Consider the following 13,557-nt stretch of genomic DNA (forward strand, 5'->3'; position numbering starts at 1 on the left):
GACCGTTTCATTTTCTCTCATCTCACTCAATATCGCGCGCACGCGCGCACTTTTTCAGTTGCCTTTCCTTCCTTCTTGGCGTTCTTTTATATTTGTCCCTCCCATCGCCAGGCGCGATGCATAAATGAAGAGTTGCGAGGTCAAAAGGGTGCTGAGGAAGCTTTGCGACGGGTGCTCGTTATATACTTTCCCATGCACCCCCCCCCCTCCCTCCAGTGAGGAAGTTTTATCCAATTCCAAGGCGACCCTTCTTCCTCAGGCGCGCCGTAATTGCTACTTACGCGGGAAGAAGTTGCGCGTGTGACTAGGCCGGCGCAAGGAGTGCGCGGCTTCCCGCCATGCGGCGAAGCGTGGTCCCGACGAGCTGCAGGCAGCGATGTCCAAATTGCTTTCCCAAACTGTGGCACGCAGAAACGTAGGCCTTCCCTTCCCTTCAGGCTCGTTTTTTATACACTCTCGAAAGCCAGCTCGAAATGGCCGCCAATTATAGTCTGGTTGTGAAGGTTCCCCTTGGTTTCTTTTTCCTTTTTTTTTAATACATGTACATACACGAAACACTTGTTCATTTACATTTTCTTTTCTCAAAGCTGAATCTCTCCCCTTTTTTTTTTTTTTTGACGTCGAAAAAAGGTACATAAATTTAGATGAAACAAAATCAAAGGCTTCACTTAGTCGGAGTTACTGATACACAGGTAGGGCATTAAGCTATCTCTAGCTTGTTATGCCGGGACTAGCTACTAATTGCCCCCTTTGTGACTTTATTGGTTTCTTTTTTAGTGAACGATTAAAGATGGACGTCGTTGTCCGTACACCCATCCGGCTAAGCTAAGGGAAGCCGGGGTCACCATGTGCGCCGTTATACCGGCGCGCCCCGCCATCGCTTTAGTGTAAAGTGATTGGAACGCAATCACTTCATCTTAAAATAGGTAGAGAAAGGTTACACGCTAAAAGGTAGGAGTGGGAAGCTTTAAAAACGTTTCGGCTGCTTTACTGGGGCCTTGTTAAGCTGCACGAAAGAGAGTCCAAGCATCCGGGTGGTCAAAATTACTGCAAAGGACCACCCTCCTCCTCCGCCACCACCACGGCGTCCGTAATAACCCACTGTGCAGCTACGGTGCGTTAAACTCCACAATTTAATTTAATTAGCGGAACTGGGGCCCTATAACATAAAACTATTTCAACATGTTTCTATTCCAATTTCCTGACGTCAAATTTGCGTAACCACCGACGCAAGCACCGGGCGGTCACCCGCAGGGTTGTCTAAACAGACCAATCAAACGCTCTCCTCGTTCATAGGAGGTCACTTTTGTTTGCTTGAAAAATGAATAACATTGCCTGCACTTAACGGCTTGTCGTATCTAATTGGCTGAAAAGAGGCGAGGAGAACGCTCAAGTGGAGAGGGATTCACTGAGGCAGAGCCAGTGCACTGAAAATCGATAACCGGATGAAGAGGGTGGTGCCGGCGTCTGCGATTGGTCGGCTTTCCCTTACTTAGCTTGTGGTGGTTGGTCGAAAATCGCGGCGGCATGCAACGGAAGCTTAAGAATGACGCTAAAACTGACCCTCAGCAAAGAAGAGTGGGCAGAATGAGGTAGTAAACGTGCCGAAAGTGTCTGAAAACGTCACACGGCCACGCAAGAAGCTTTATTACACGCAAATACACCCATGCTCACCGGCAGGAGCGAGTAGCTAGTGCCTGAGCGATCGGCGGCAGTCATCTTTTATTCCTTTCGGAACGGGGCAGCCTGCGGCTATTCAGAAGAAAATTCAGTTTTGTTCGGCATATTAATGCATCTTTAACGCGCACGCGTCACTTTGCCGCGGTGAGTTTTTGCGGTTTTGTGACGTCGCGTGACAGGCAGGTGAAATGGGTGCAGCCCGAAAACTTTTTACCAATAGCCGAGGGCTAATGGCGAAAAGGGGTCAAATCAGAAATAACCGTTTTTCTTTTTTCTGTCAAATCATGCATAATCAGTGTGTACACATCATATCAGATGGGGAGGTATCGCGGTTTTCGTGACGTCGCGTGACAGACAGGTGAAGTGGGGGGTGATCGAAAAAAGTTTTTGACCAATCGTGGAGGGCTGATAGCAGAATTGGAATAGAAAAGTTTGGGATAGTTTTACGTTATAGCGCCCCTGAAGTGCATTTCTTTAGAATAAGCAATCCGGGTGGTGACCATATTGACTCGGATCCTATGACGATGGCGTCTTACTGCATTCGACGATTCTAAAGAAGGGGCCTCGTGCTGACCTGCACGCGCCTTTTTTTTAAAGAGTTTTATTTGACCGGACAAGGTGCCGCCAGACTATGGGTTTCGTCTTGCGTTCAGTTGTTGCTATGTGCAGACTAGACTATAGACTACATCGTAGAAGCTTACGGTTGCAGGCACCTCTACGGTCACACGTGAGTCTCAACCACGTGCTCCAACGAAGCAACTAGTCCTCGAAACTTTACTTTGAAAGCATGGCTAGGTAAATAATTCCATTAACTTTTACACACGCCTCTGAAGTTTTTTGACGTCGATTCTATGGGCCGCTTTCAACTGCAACGAATCGCCGCCTCTTTATTTCCGTTGTATTTACCTTACTTTGAGAGCGGCATGAAAGCGAGATGGCGCCGCATCACCGCCGGCGCCGTATCGGCTATAATGAGGCTGGTAGCCGTCACTCTTTCGAATAAGCAATCCGGGTGGGGAACATATTGACTCGGATCCTATGACAATGGCGTCTCACTGCACTCGACGATTGTAACGAAGGGACCTCGTGCTGACCCGTGATCCTCCTTTCTGCAAACCAGTACAGTGGGTCGGCAGAAGGATCCTCTCCGGTTGAAGCGCTGAGCCGCAGCTTCTGCATCGTACACGTGACGGCAGCCCGACGCATTCCGCGCTGCTCGGTGCTCTTGGTGGGCCACGGGCGCCCGACGGCTATTTTCGGTTTCACCGACAGACAGAAAGCAGGCGCTGTACGGCTGTATAGGCCGCCGCCGCCGCACCAGCACGAAGAAAAAGCAGCAGTAAGGGCACGTAGGAATAATTTATGGGCCGACAGAGCGGTGTGCACCTGCATAGGAGGTAGCCAGGTTAATCTTCGCGGAGGGCAGGTGCAAAGGCGCCCGGCGACGAAGATACAGGCCGCTTGTGACAGCAGTGGTAGTAGTGGTACGGTGCCTAGTGGCGCGGCCTGTGGGCCTGCCCGTTTATCACGTGGGATGCGCGTGCCGAGTTGACAGCGCATGGCAGCGGCCCCTGAAGAACCCGCGATATTTTGTGCAGACTTTACCTCCTTCCTGCGTGGCCGCGTTGCGCCTGCGGATGAAAGAACGCTCAGAGATTCGAGTCCGTACCGTGAGGAAGTATAAACAATCCGTACGCCCGGGGGCTTCTGCCGTATTTCTTTGGACGCCTCGCTGAGAAGACTGCATGTGCGCGCCCTTGGGCACATTTTGCGCGGAACAGCTGCGCTTGAGCTCCGAGCGCCGCGCTCCCAGGACAAGCCACGACGACATCTCAGGAATCGAGGCACAGGAACGCTGCGGCAGTCGTCAGAGAAAAGAGGGCCGGGACTCTAAAAGCCGAAATAGTATCGCTATTTCTATTTCGTATCGATCACACGTCGATTCTTGTGCCAACATGCAAAGAGAGAGAGAGAAAGAGAAAACTGCGAATATCATGTACTTTCGAAACCTTATTGAAGCTATAGCATGGAATGCAAGACCAGAAATCTAGCTTTATCTGTTCATCAGAGAACGCGTTTATTTTATTCCAAGGTACGTGCTAAGTTACAGCCAAAAGCGCGTATGCGCGGTATCTGTGCCAAGTACTTAGAAAATTTCAACACAGTCCTATTGACTTCCCACCCAAAATGTGGCACTTTTCTTGCACAGGTGGTATATGGTGTCTGCTCATATTGCATTAAGTCATAGTCTTCAACTGGCCGTGAGGACGTTCAACCCTTAAACTTGACGGAACCTTTGAACCTGCGAGATCACCGACGATGAGTGTCAGGCAAACAGTTCGGCCGAAATCACGGTTTCGCCTGATTGGAGGAGCGATGATTGTTAGCTGACCACCGGCTTCTCCGATGACAACATGATCAAGACAAAAACATACCTGTGATGAAACGATTGATATTGGCGTGAACTAATCGTAACGAATCGATGCATACACTGTAATCGCACAGCAGTGTCAGTGTTGGTCACATCTAAGTAATCTGCATTATAGTAAGTCATAGAACTTGCTCAACAAACTCTACAAGGCTCTATCTATGACAAATGCCGACTAAAATGCGCGTTCTTGGCAAAGAATTCTCACTTAATTTGCAAAGACCTTGTCGCGAAAATTAAGGAGACCGCAATAACTCAATATTATTTCGTCTTCCAAGTAAATCTGTTTCCCTAAAATATTTGCTATTAAATTACTCAGTTTTGATAAGTTCGTAGCACTATATTACATAATATTTTACCCTAGTTTAATTTCTTGACGTTAAACCTTTAAACCTTTCTACGCTGTTGTGTCAGCAGCCCATTCAGGATAAACAACAGGCTGTGCCACAATAACTTGCTGTCGGGCTGGATGATCACACACCTTGGAAAATGAGAAGAGCGCAAATAGGCACACTCGCAACCACGCACACACCGACACACGCAGACATGCTGCATAGACGTGGGGTCGACGTATCTAGTGCGTCTGCGTGCGCAGGTGTGTGCTCGGTTGCGAGTGTGCCTATGTGCGCTCATTTTTTTTTTTTTTTTTTATCTAAACAAAGTCTCTACCTCGACATGCTAAAACTGAGGCGAAACTACAGGCGATAGCGATTCTCGGCAATGTTTGCATACCTCGAGCGAAACCCATTGCCGATTTTGCGACCCGAATTAAATTTGAATTTCACTCCCAGAACGACGGCTTGCGCTCATGGTAACATGAAAGCTCGCTCGGTCATATTCCGGCTGGCTTCTCCTTTTCCGTTCATGCTGGTCTCTTTTCCTCGCCAGTGCAATCTCTCAAGCTCAATAAAGCCTCTCTAAAGAAGCCAGATTTCCAGAGGGGATGAGATAAAAATCAAAACATGAAATTGAGGCTTGCGAAATGATTATCTTTCTTCTTCTTCTCGCGCTCTTTTTTCTCAGTAATGAGAGTTTTTTTTTTTATTTGAAAGAAATGAATAGCTAGAAAATTTCTCCGCGGAAACTCATCTGCGACAACGCAGTAGCAGAAACCGAGGAATGTTCGAGTTGGAATGAATATTTCTGTATTCTCGTATACCCGCAATATCTGGGGAAGAATTCTGTATCGGCTCGCTATATCCTACAAAATGCGTAATTCTGCGCTGTATCCACCGCTGGCTATACTATAGTATATTTGGTTTCTTTGAGCCGGTATAGCCAACCGAGGGAAGCGTATTGAAGCAGGCAATTATTCTTTCACTGTTTTGCCAGAGAGTCGAGGCGGCTAAGGTGATGTGAGGTGAATTCCCTGAGTCAACATTTTTCATTTGACTTTGTGACTTAAAGGGGTGGAGACATCACAATTTTCGTTCATGCGTTTGTTGATTCAAACGTTGTGTCATGCTTCAGGGAGCACGATACACACAGCGGGATTCATATATATCCGATAAATAATTTAATAATAGCATTATTATACCGAGCGATTTCGGTTTCGGTTTCTGGGCTCCGGGGGATGCTATGACGTCACAGAGGAGGAAACGCAACATGGCTTGGTCACGTGGGCCACAAAAAATAGTGACGTAAAGCTATGCTGCGTCGTCTGCTCGCGCATACGCGTGCTCTGCCAGCAGAGGTCAACAACTGGCGATTCGAAGTGCATCTCGCGATTATTATAATTATTGCGAAGAGCGACAACAACAGTAAGAAAATATTGCGGCTTGTGAGAGTCGGTGATTCATTCCGAAGCGCCGTACGCTTTAGCTTTGAAGTGAACCGGAAAAGGCCTAGCGACGATATCGGCGGCGCCGAACGATCAGAGGCGGGGAAGCTGCCCTCGGTGCCAGAGTGACCACTCCTTGGTCGCTGATTGGCCGCTTCGCCGTACGGCTGCCGCACAAATGGGTCCCGGGCCCATCCTCTCTACGGCAAGGGAAATCTCGCCGTTCGCGAGCAAAACCGCCGTCGCACGGGGGCCCGCGAACGGCAAACGGCGTGCGGCGAGTTTCCGTGCCGGTAACGTGGACAGGCCCTCACATTGAGAAAGGCCAAGCGAACGAGAGACCGCTCCGAGCTGCCGAACTATGCGACTATGCGAAGAGAGAAGCGGACAACACGAACGCCGCATATCCTGGTCCCTTTCGGAATCGGCCGGCTCAAACGTAGGCCCGTCCGCTCGGCAACTCGCCGCACGCAGTTTGCCGTTCGCGGGCCGCCGTGCGGCGTTCGTGTTGTCCACTTCTCTCCTCTTGTGTCCGTGCCTGCACGCCTTACTCTTTCTTTGCATTAAGAAAGGATTTCTATATGCCTGTAGCTCGGTCATAGTGGAGGCTATATGCTCGGTCGCTCGGCTCAGCATGCTCCGTAATCGACATTTCATCGCTACTCATCATACGTCACGTTTTTGTGTTAGCTGTGTGTTAGTGTGCTATGACGTCAATATTTTCGTTCCTCCTCTGTGACGTAGTAACTGCCGCGCTAGCGATGGGTCTCGACTACGAGAAGGAGCTTTTAATGACTTTTTGGAGCTGAATTAAAATTATTTTAAAATGTTTGCAGCGTCCAATACTTCGTTCTGGGTGTCCTTGCATACGGAAGCAGCCTACAACATGCTTTTTATAGCCTCAAAATTTGGTGTCTCAACCCCTTTAACCTGGAAAGTCCGACCTACTCTTTTTTTTTAAAAGCAACCGCTGAATGTATGCGTTGCACTTTCATTGTACGTTTGTTCTGGCTGCAAGTCTCACTTGAATTTAAAATTAAGTTCTGGGGGCTCTATATACGTGCCAAAACCACGATATGATCACGAGGCACGCCGTAGTGGGGGACTCCGGATCAATTTCGACCACTTGGGGTTCTTTAACGTGCACCCAATGCATGGTACACGGGCGTTTTTTTTTTTTTTTTTCATTTCTGCCCCATCTAAATGCGGCCGCCGCGGCCGGGATTCGATCCCGTGCCCTCGGCCTTAACAGCGCAACGCCATAGCCACTACGCCACCACGGAGGGTATTCCCTTGAATGGCGCCGAGTCCTGTCGAAAGGGCCTCGAGTGGCGATCCTGCAGCCTCCATTTGCCACACGCGATGTGCTCGTGTAACGTGCAGCGCAAACGTCGGACGGTACGCTTCCTACTGTGGCATCACTGTCCTCTGTGTTTTTCTGTCTCTTATAATTCTTTTTAAAACTTCTTTTCGGTCGAGTGCGCTTGTTTGACGTTTAGCTGAAATTGCGCACGTGGGAGCGGAGGTAACCAAAACTCCTACACTCGAGACCACAGTGCGGTGAGGCACGATTTAACGGACCTTAAATGGCGTTGAGCGTTCAGGCGCGAGCCCCCGTGTACGGTTCCGCATGCGCGCACTGCGCGTCCTAATTTCAACTATATTCCGCGATATACAATTGGACACGATGCCACTGCTACATGTAGTCCCTCGCAGCGAGAATTGCGTTCTTTTCTTTAACTACGTAGTCCTTGTATGTGACTCTCTGCGACGGATTGCTCTTGTTTCTTTTCGCACAGACACCGACTTCGTGTACCGGGACGCAGACGGCGCGCTGGTGCTGTACAACGCTCAGAGCAAGGAGAAGAGGACGCTGCTGCACAACACTACATTCGTGAGCGCCGATTCCTTGGTCCCACATTCACGGTGACGCTGCTCCGCAAGGGGCGTTGCTCCGAGAGTCATGCGCTTAGTAGAGTTGGTAACTCTCGCGTTGTGGCTTGGGTTACAATGAAGCAGCAACGAAGAGCTTCATTTCGCCATCTATATGCAGGAAATCGTCATAAGCGGCTAGAAAAACTGAAAAGAAAAACCGTATTAGCTTCGACTTCTTCAAAATTTCAACAGTGATTGAACTACGGGGAAGTTTAAGAGATCGTCTATTCTCTGCCCAGGCCCCAACGTCATCAGGCCCGATGGTGTCGGGCAAGAGGAAGGATCCAGTGATAGCCGATTTAGCAAGCGCATTTTCAGTCAGTAAAACTAATCACACAGTCAAAGTAGTGTACATACACGCGCACATGTGTATCTTTGCATTTTTTAAAATAATATAACGGAGTGCTTCGGCAAAACGGTCGAGAGTACGCGCGTGCGCGCTATTAACTCCGCCCATGGAATTGTCCTCGGCTATAGGATGTTCCACTAAGTGGAATATCCCCCTGTGCTTTCTGTCGCTTTATCTGTTCTTGTCTTTTCACTTAATTTTTTAGGGACGCCTACGCAGATCATTGCTAAAAGCCACGTGGTGCGCTTAAACACATGCAAGTCGAGACACGCCCACGGGTGAGGCTGGTCTCTCGTTCCGTGCGAATGCATATGGCAGATCTTGGCGTCATGACACAGACTGACGACTATTAAGGTCAGGTGTGAATACTATTGAAAATATGGGGTATAATGAAGCTTAACCAGTCAGGAACGCGAGTTGTGACAAACTGTGGGCTAAGATTGAAGAACAGTGGGAAAGTATTTAAGTGGACCCCGTTCTTGTACCAGCGCTCTACGACTCGCTTGCTGAGGTTGTACAGGCTGCCAGAGGTTCATTTGCTATTGTATTATCGTACAAATCCACAGTAGGAAGTATTGTCTCTTGTTTTTTCACTTCATTAAACAGCAGCATAAAAATGTTGCGTTTGCTATGACGGCAACGGGTATGCATCAATAGGATATCGCGGCTTGAGAAGAGAATAGAAAAAAAATCGATATTTTCAATATTTTTAAGTCCGCAGATCAAGTGCGATGCCTTAATACTTCCATATTCTTATTATCCGCAGAAAAAAAAAACTGAAGAATGTTAAAAAGAAATCTACATGAAGGCAGCCGCATTTGTTGGCACGTCTCGACTTTGCCGGTGCTCAAACGCTCCACATGGTTTTAAGCAGCGATATGTCCACTGCCCGAAGGAGGGGACCATCTCGAAGGCCATTTACAAATAATCGGGCAGACACCATAGCTTTCCGTCTTTAGCTCCAAAAGACGGTCATGGTCTACTTTATCGAAGGCCTTCTAGAGATGGAAGTAAATAGTGTCTACTTGTCAGCAAGACGAAACAAAAGGTGCACTGTGGATAAGGTAAGAACACCGAATCATCCCAACAGCTTCCGCCTGGCGGGACGGCCTAGACGAGGACACATGCAGTGGGCCGAGCTTTGCGCGCACGCGCGTACTCTCGACTATTTGGGCGACGTGCTCCCTCATACGGCGCTGATCGGTTCTCCGGTCGAAGCTCGCGTGATATTACTGAAAAAATGCGAGGGCGTACGCAGTGTAAGTTTGCAGCAATGGTTAGAATCACGTGACCAGATCTCATGCTAACTAAAAGAACAAGCCGCCGGAATTACGCGGGTCCAGTTTCACTCGAATGTCGCAACGCGAACGATTTGATTTTACTGAGTCACGCGAATCTATAGATAGAAAGACACTGTTTGTCATAAAGGGGAAACTCGAATGGAAAAACTATGAACTGGCAAGGCTGGCGTAGGCTTGGAACTACAAAAACTGGAATCTTTTCCCCATGTTTTACGAACGGCTGCAGATTTCAGAAGCATTCTTATTTACGGCTGGCCACGTTGTGTTTTACGATCGTTAAACCGAAGAAATTGTAATCAGTAGCAAAAAGGCAGATGTAGAATGTAAGAAACAGAAAAAGAAAAATCGAACCGCTCATTTTGCGACACCGAACAATAGTGATCGCGCGCACCTGTCTGCTTTTCTGTCGTCACTCAAACTGGGCGCGCGACGAAACGCGAGCCTCCGATACGCGACCTGCTTCCGGAGCACACTTGTGTTTTTGGGCTTCAGGCCTCTAGATGTGATTCAGGTTTGGAGAATAAAAAAGAAAGCCATATCGACGCTCGGCGAGGAAGGCTGGTCCTGCAGGTCTGTGAAAATGAGACGTAAAAGCGCCGCGTCGTATGCTGATTGAGGCACTACCTTCAGGATGGCGCAACACGGGAAGCACACGAGGCACGCGGCAGGAGCACTCTCTGGACAGCAGTACATGTTTTTCTGATGCGTCTTCGTTTAGGTGATTGATTCTTCAGGGAGAACGTATATGTGCTTTGAAACACGCGTATAAACACTAATCGGAATAGGAAAGAAAAGGCAAACGCTAAACATCTATCTGTTGGTTACTCGTTACTAAACATTTTTTTTTTTTTTTTTTTGCTGTATACTGTTGTGAGCTTCTGCGTGGCGTGGCGGCAAGCGGACCATCCGTAATGCCAGCACGGAAAGCTGCCGTCGGACAGTCGGTTGTCAGGAAGCGCTCGTTCCGTTTGTTTGGCATTACACTCGCCTCGTGCCTCCCTCCCGCAGTGAGAGCTGCCCTGGCCTTGGCTGCTTGCCGGCCGTTCCGGTCGAGCTCTGGACACGCTCCTTCGCTCTTCTCGCTGCCCCCTTGCGCCTCGCCGGGGCCGTAAACGTTTACAGCGCCGGCGAATGCAATAGGCGGGCCCATCCCACGCGCGCTCCGGACTTTGTCCGCTCAATAACGGCGTCGTTGGATGCCGAACAAATGCGCGCCACATCTTAACGAGACGCAGCCAGGCGGGTGGGCCGTTTGCAAGCGGCCGAGTTAAAGCCCCTAAGCGCGCCCGCAAGCCACACAGGCTGGCTCACCCCGCCGGCGTGAGGAACGCGGGAGAGATAGGAGTCGCGTCCGCGCACGAGCGAGGCGCGCGCTTTATGTGTCGCCGCGGGAATGGCGCGCGAAGCTTTGATGTATTTACACAGCCGCTGTTACGCGCGCACAGGCGCTGTAAAACATTGACGCTGCCGGTCCATTCTCGTACGCGGCACAGGTCGGCGCAGTCAAGGAAAGGCGACCTCCTTGCAACTAAAACATGGCTTCGGATGGCTTGAAGACTAACCGGAGCGATAACTTTACTTCTTTTTTTTTTCTGCCTCGAGCACGTATCTGTTGTCGTGTTGGACAGCTTTGTTGTATTTACTGTTTATGGTTATACTGTCTCTATCTCTTATTCCTTTTTTTTTTCAGCGACAATATGACGTGCGCAAGTATTCTATGTCGCCTGATCTCAACTTCTTGCTACTTGTCCACGACGTTGTGCCCGTAAGTGAATTATATAGCTTATGTACCGTTTTTATTCACTCACTACTCGCTCGTTGCATATTGAGCAACCGCAGTTATTGCCACTGACTCTTTTAAAGCATCTGTCTAGTGTTAGTTTGCAATTTCTTTTAAATTATAGATTAAGGTTGATCGAAGCACAAACATTACTGTGTCAACTGACTGTGACACTACTGAGAATAACCTTTGGATGGACGCTTTTTCGAAAGGGCAACCATGGGGGCTTCTCATGCAGTAGTGCCGTGGAAAATAAGCGTGGGTTGGCACAAAGTGCCTACGACGCGGGCTCAGTATTGTATTAGCAAAATTGCTCAGCCGGACGTCGCGTGTGTCGTCCGTCCCTTCGCAGTATACTGATGAATGAAAATTCTTTCGCATGTGTGTCGGTATTTTCTCGTGTTTAAGGTACAGGTGTCCATTTGGTTGAAATTAAAAACAAAGTTTGCGCCATACGTTATGCCCATAATTGCATACCTAACTGTTCTCAACGTATAGGAACTGCATGGGGGAAACCCGGTTGATGTAAGAGAACAAACGTTACCAAAGAAGCATTTAATTACAAGAGAGGAAGTTTTGTGAATATAAGCCAAGATCCGCGTTGGCTAAACAGAGCCTAAACAATCTTAAGCTTTAGTTATACAGGTCAGGGTTACATACAACATGTTTCTTTTAATTTCCTTGTATTGTAAACTGCAATGTGTTTTCACTATAGTTGGTTCTTATTAGAGGAACTCCGCATTTCCAAGTACCCTTCGTTGGAATAACTGTACGTTTAGGCCTCACTTCACATGGAGGGCACAGTATATTGACATGTATTCAAAAGATCACTGTTGAGAAACATTTGACTCGGGCGTTTTCAATGAGCCCTACAACTCCGATAATCTGTCGATCATTCATGCAAATATATTGTTAATAATTTTTAAAAATAATTAATGACATTCAACGAAAAAATAGTCATGAAGAATAGTAAAGAAAATCGCTAGCAATATTACAATTAGCTTAGACACATCACAGACAGTTTTTTTTAAATGAAAGATTTGTACATCATTACGTAATAACTTTCTTACTTCCCTACCCTCCTTCTTTTCATTCTAGGTGTTCCGATATTCGTTCACCGCAAAGTACAAGATCTATGATTTTTCGAACAGGTAAGCGACATACACAAACACCAACGTCATTGTCTCATTTTCTTTTTCTTTACTCCACTATGCCACTGAGAGTCGCTGTGGGCTGACGTCGCTTATTGGTTTCGTGGTCATTTAGAAAGCTCTAGTACTAACATGTATCATTGGGTAATGGCCGAAGCGATAAATATGAAGTGTGCAGTGCAATATTGTCCTGGGAGTCAAGCAGTCAAAGACATGCGTACCAATGTAAATGTTCTTGGTGTGCAGTCCTACAGAAATGTTCTGTCATTTCGACAGGTTTTACTTTTGACCTACAATATAAAAAAATAAGCTTATTCCGAGATCAAATACATGCTGCTAAGATTCAAATGGGAACCCGAGAAAAATGTCGACACTCCTATTGAATGGTAATTAGTCTCCCACTGATCTTGAAGCAGTTTATAGAGGAACTCAATAGAGGAACTGAGAAACACTTCTTTTAACAAGCGTGGATGTGAGCGATAGAGGTAAAATATGTGCTATTCATTACGCGGCCAGTAGCTGCGCCAGCTGCGCACCAATAATGTTTCGCCGTAACACCTGCGACTCACCTAACATCATCATAACATCTGCCAACTGAAGACACGTACGAACATTGCGATAACAAGTGGCATGTACCCAACTGAGTATCTGGCCAAAAATTCTGAGCCGTCTAGCAAAAACAAAAAGATATTACGTCTAGGCTCATGACAGGAAAGATGTACTGTCGGGTTCATCTAGTATGTTGCGTGGAAAACTTTACTTCGTGTTTTAAGTTAACCTTAGTTCTGTTCTTGTGTTAAGGGTAGCATTATAACTAACACGGAACGAAAGAAAGACACAAAACGACGGACAAAGTGCCGACTCTCAAGGGGGAGAGTTTTGTAAGAACGTTTATATTTATTTATTTATTTATTTATTTATTTATTTATTTATTTATTTATTTATTTAAAATACCTTACAGGCCCCATGGGGGCATTGTGTAAGGGGGGTTACAGAGTAAGCAGCCTTCTAAAGTGGTATACAAAAGATACACCTCAATACAGGGCTCATCAACATTACTACCAAGATTAAAACATGAAACAGGAACAACTGAAGTAATGAGAGGCCACAGAGGTACACTTAAGGAAATAACGTGAGTAAAACTTAACGTAAG

General features: G+C 47.4%; 1 protein-coding gene across 9 annotated transcripts in view; it reads left to right on the top strand.

Moving 5' to 3' along the window:
* The window catches only part of LOC126545871 (prolyl endopeptidase FAP-like), a 464,583-nt gene that overhangs the window by 411,689 nt on the left and 39,337 nt on the right, over positions 1-13,557 (top strand). For all 9 annotated transcript variants that reach the window (XM_050193891.2, XM_050193895.2, XM_055062034.2 and 6 more), the window contains 3 exons: positions 7,688-7,782; positions 11,164-11,238; positions 12,352-12,404. In XM_050193891.2, the coding sequence (XP_050049848.1) occupies positions 7,688-7,782; positions 11,164-11,238; positions 12,352-12,404 (223 nt within the window). The remainder of the gene's footprint in view (positions 1-7,687; positions 7,783-11,163; positions 11,239-12,351; positions 12,405-13,557) is intronic.

Source organism: Dermacentor andersoni, chromosome 1 (genome assembly GCF_023375885.2).
Source record: "Dermacentor andersoni chromosome 1, qqDerAnde1_hic_scaffold, whole genome shotgun sequence".
NCBI classification, from domain to species: Eukaryota; Metazoa; Arthropoda; class Arachnida; order Ixodida; family Ixodidae; genus Dermacentor; species Dermacentor andersoni.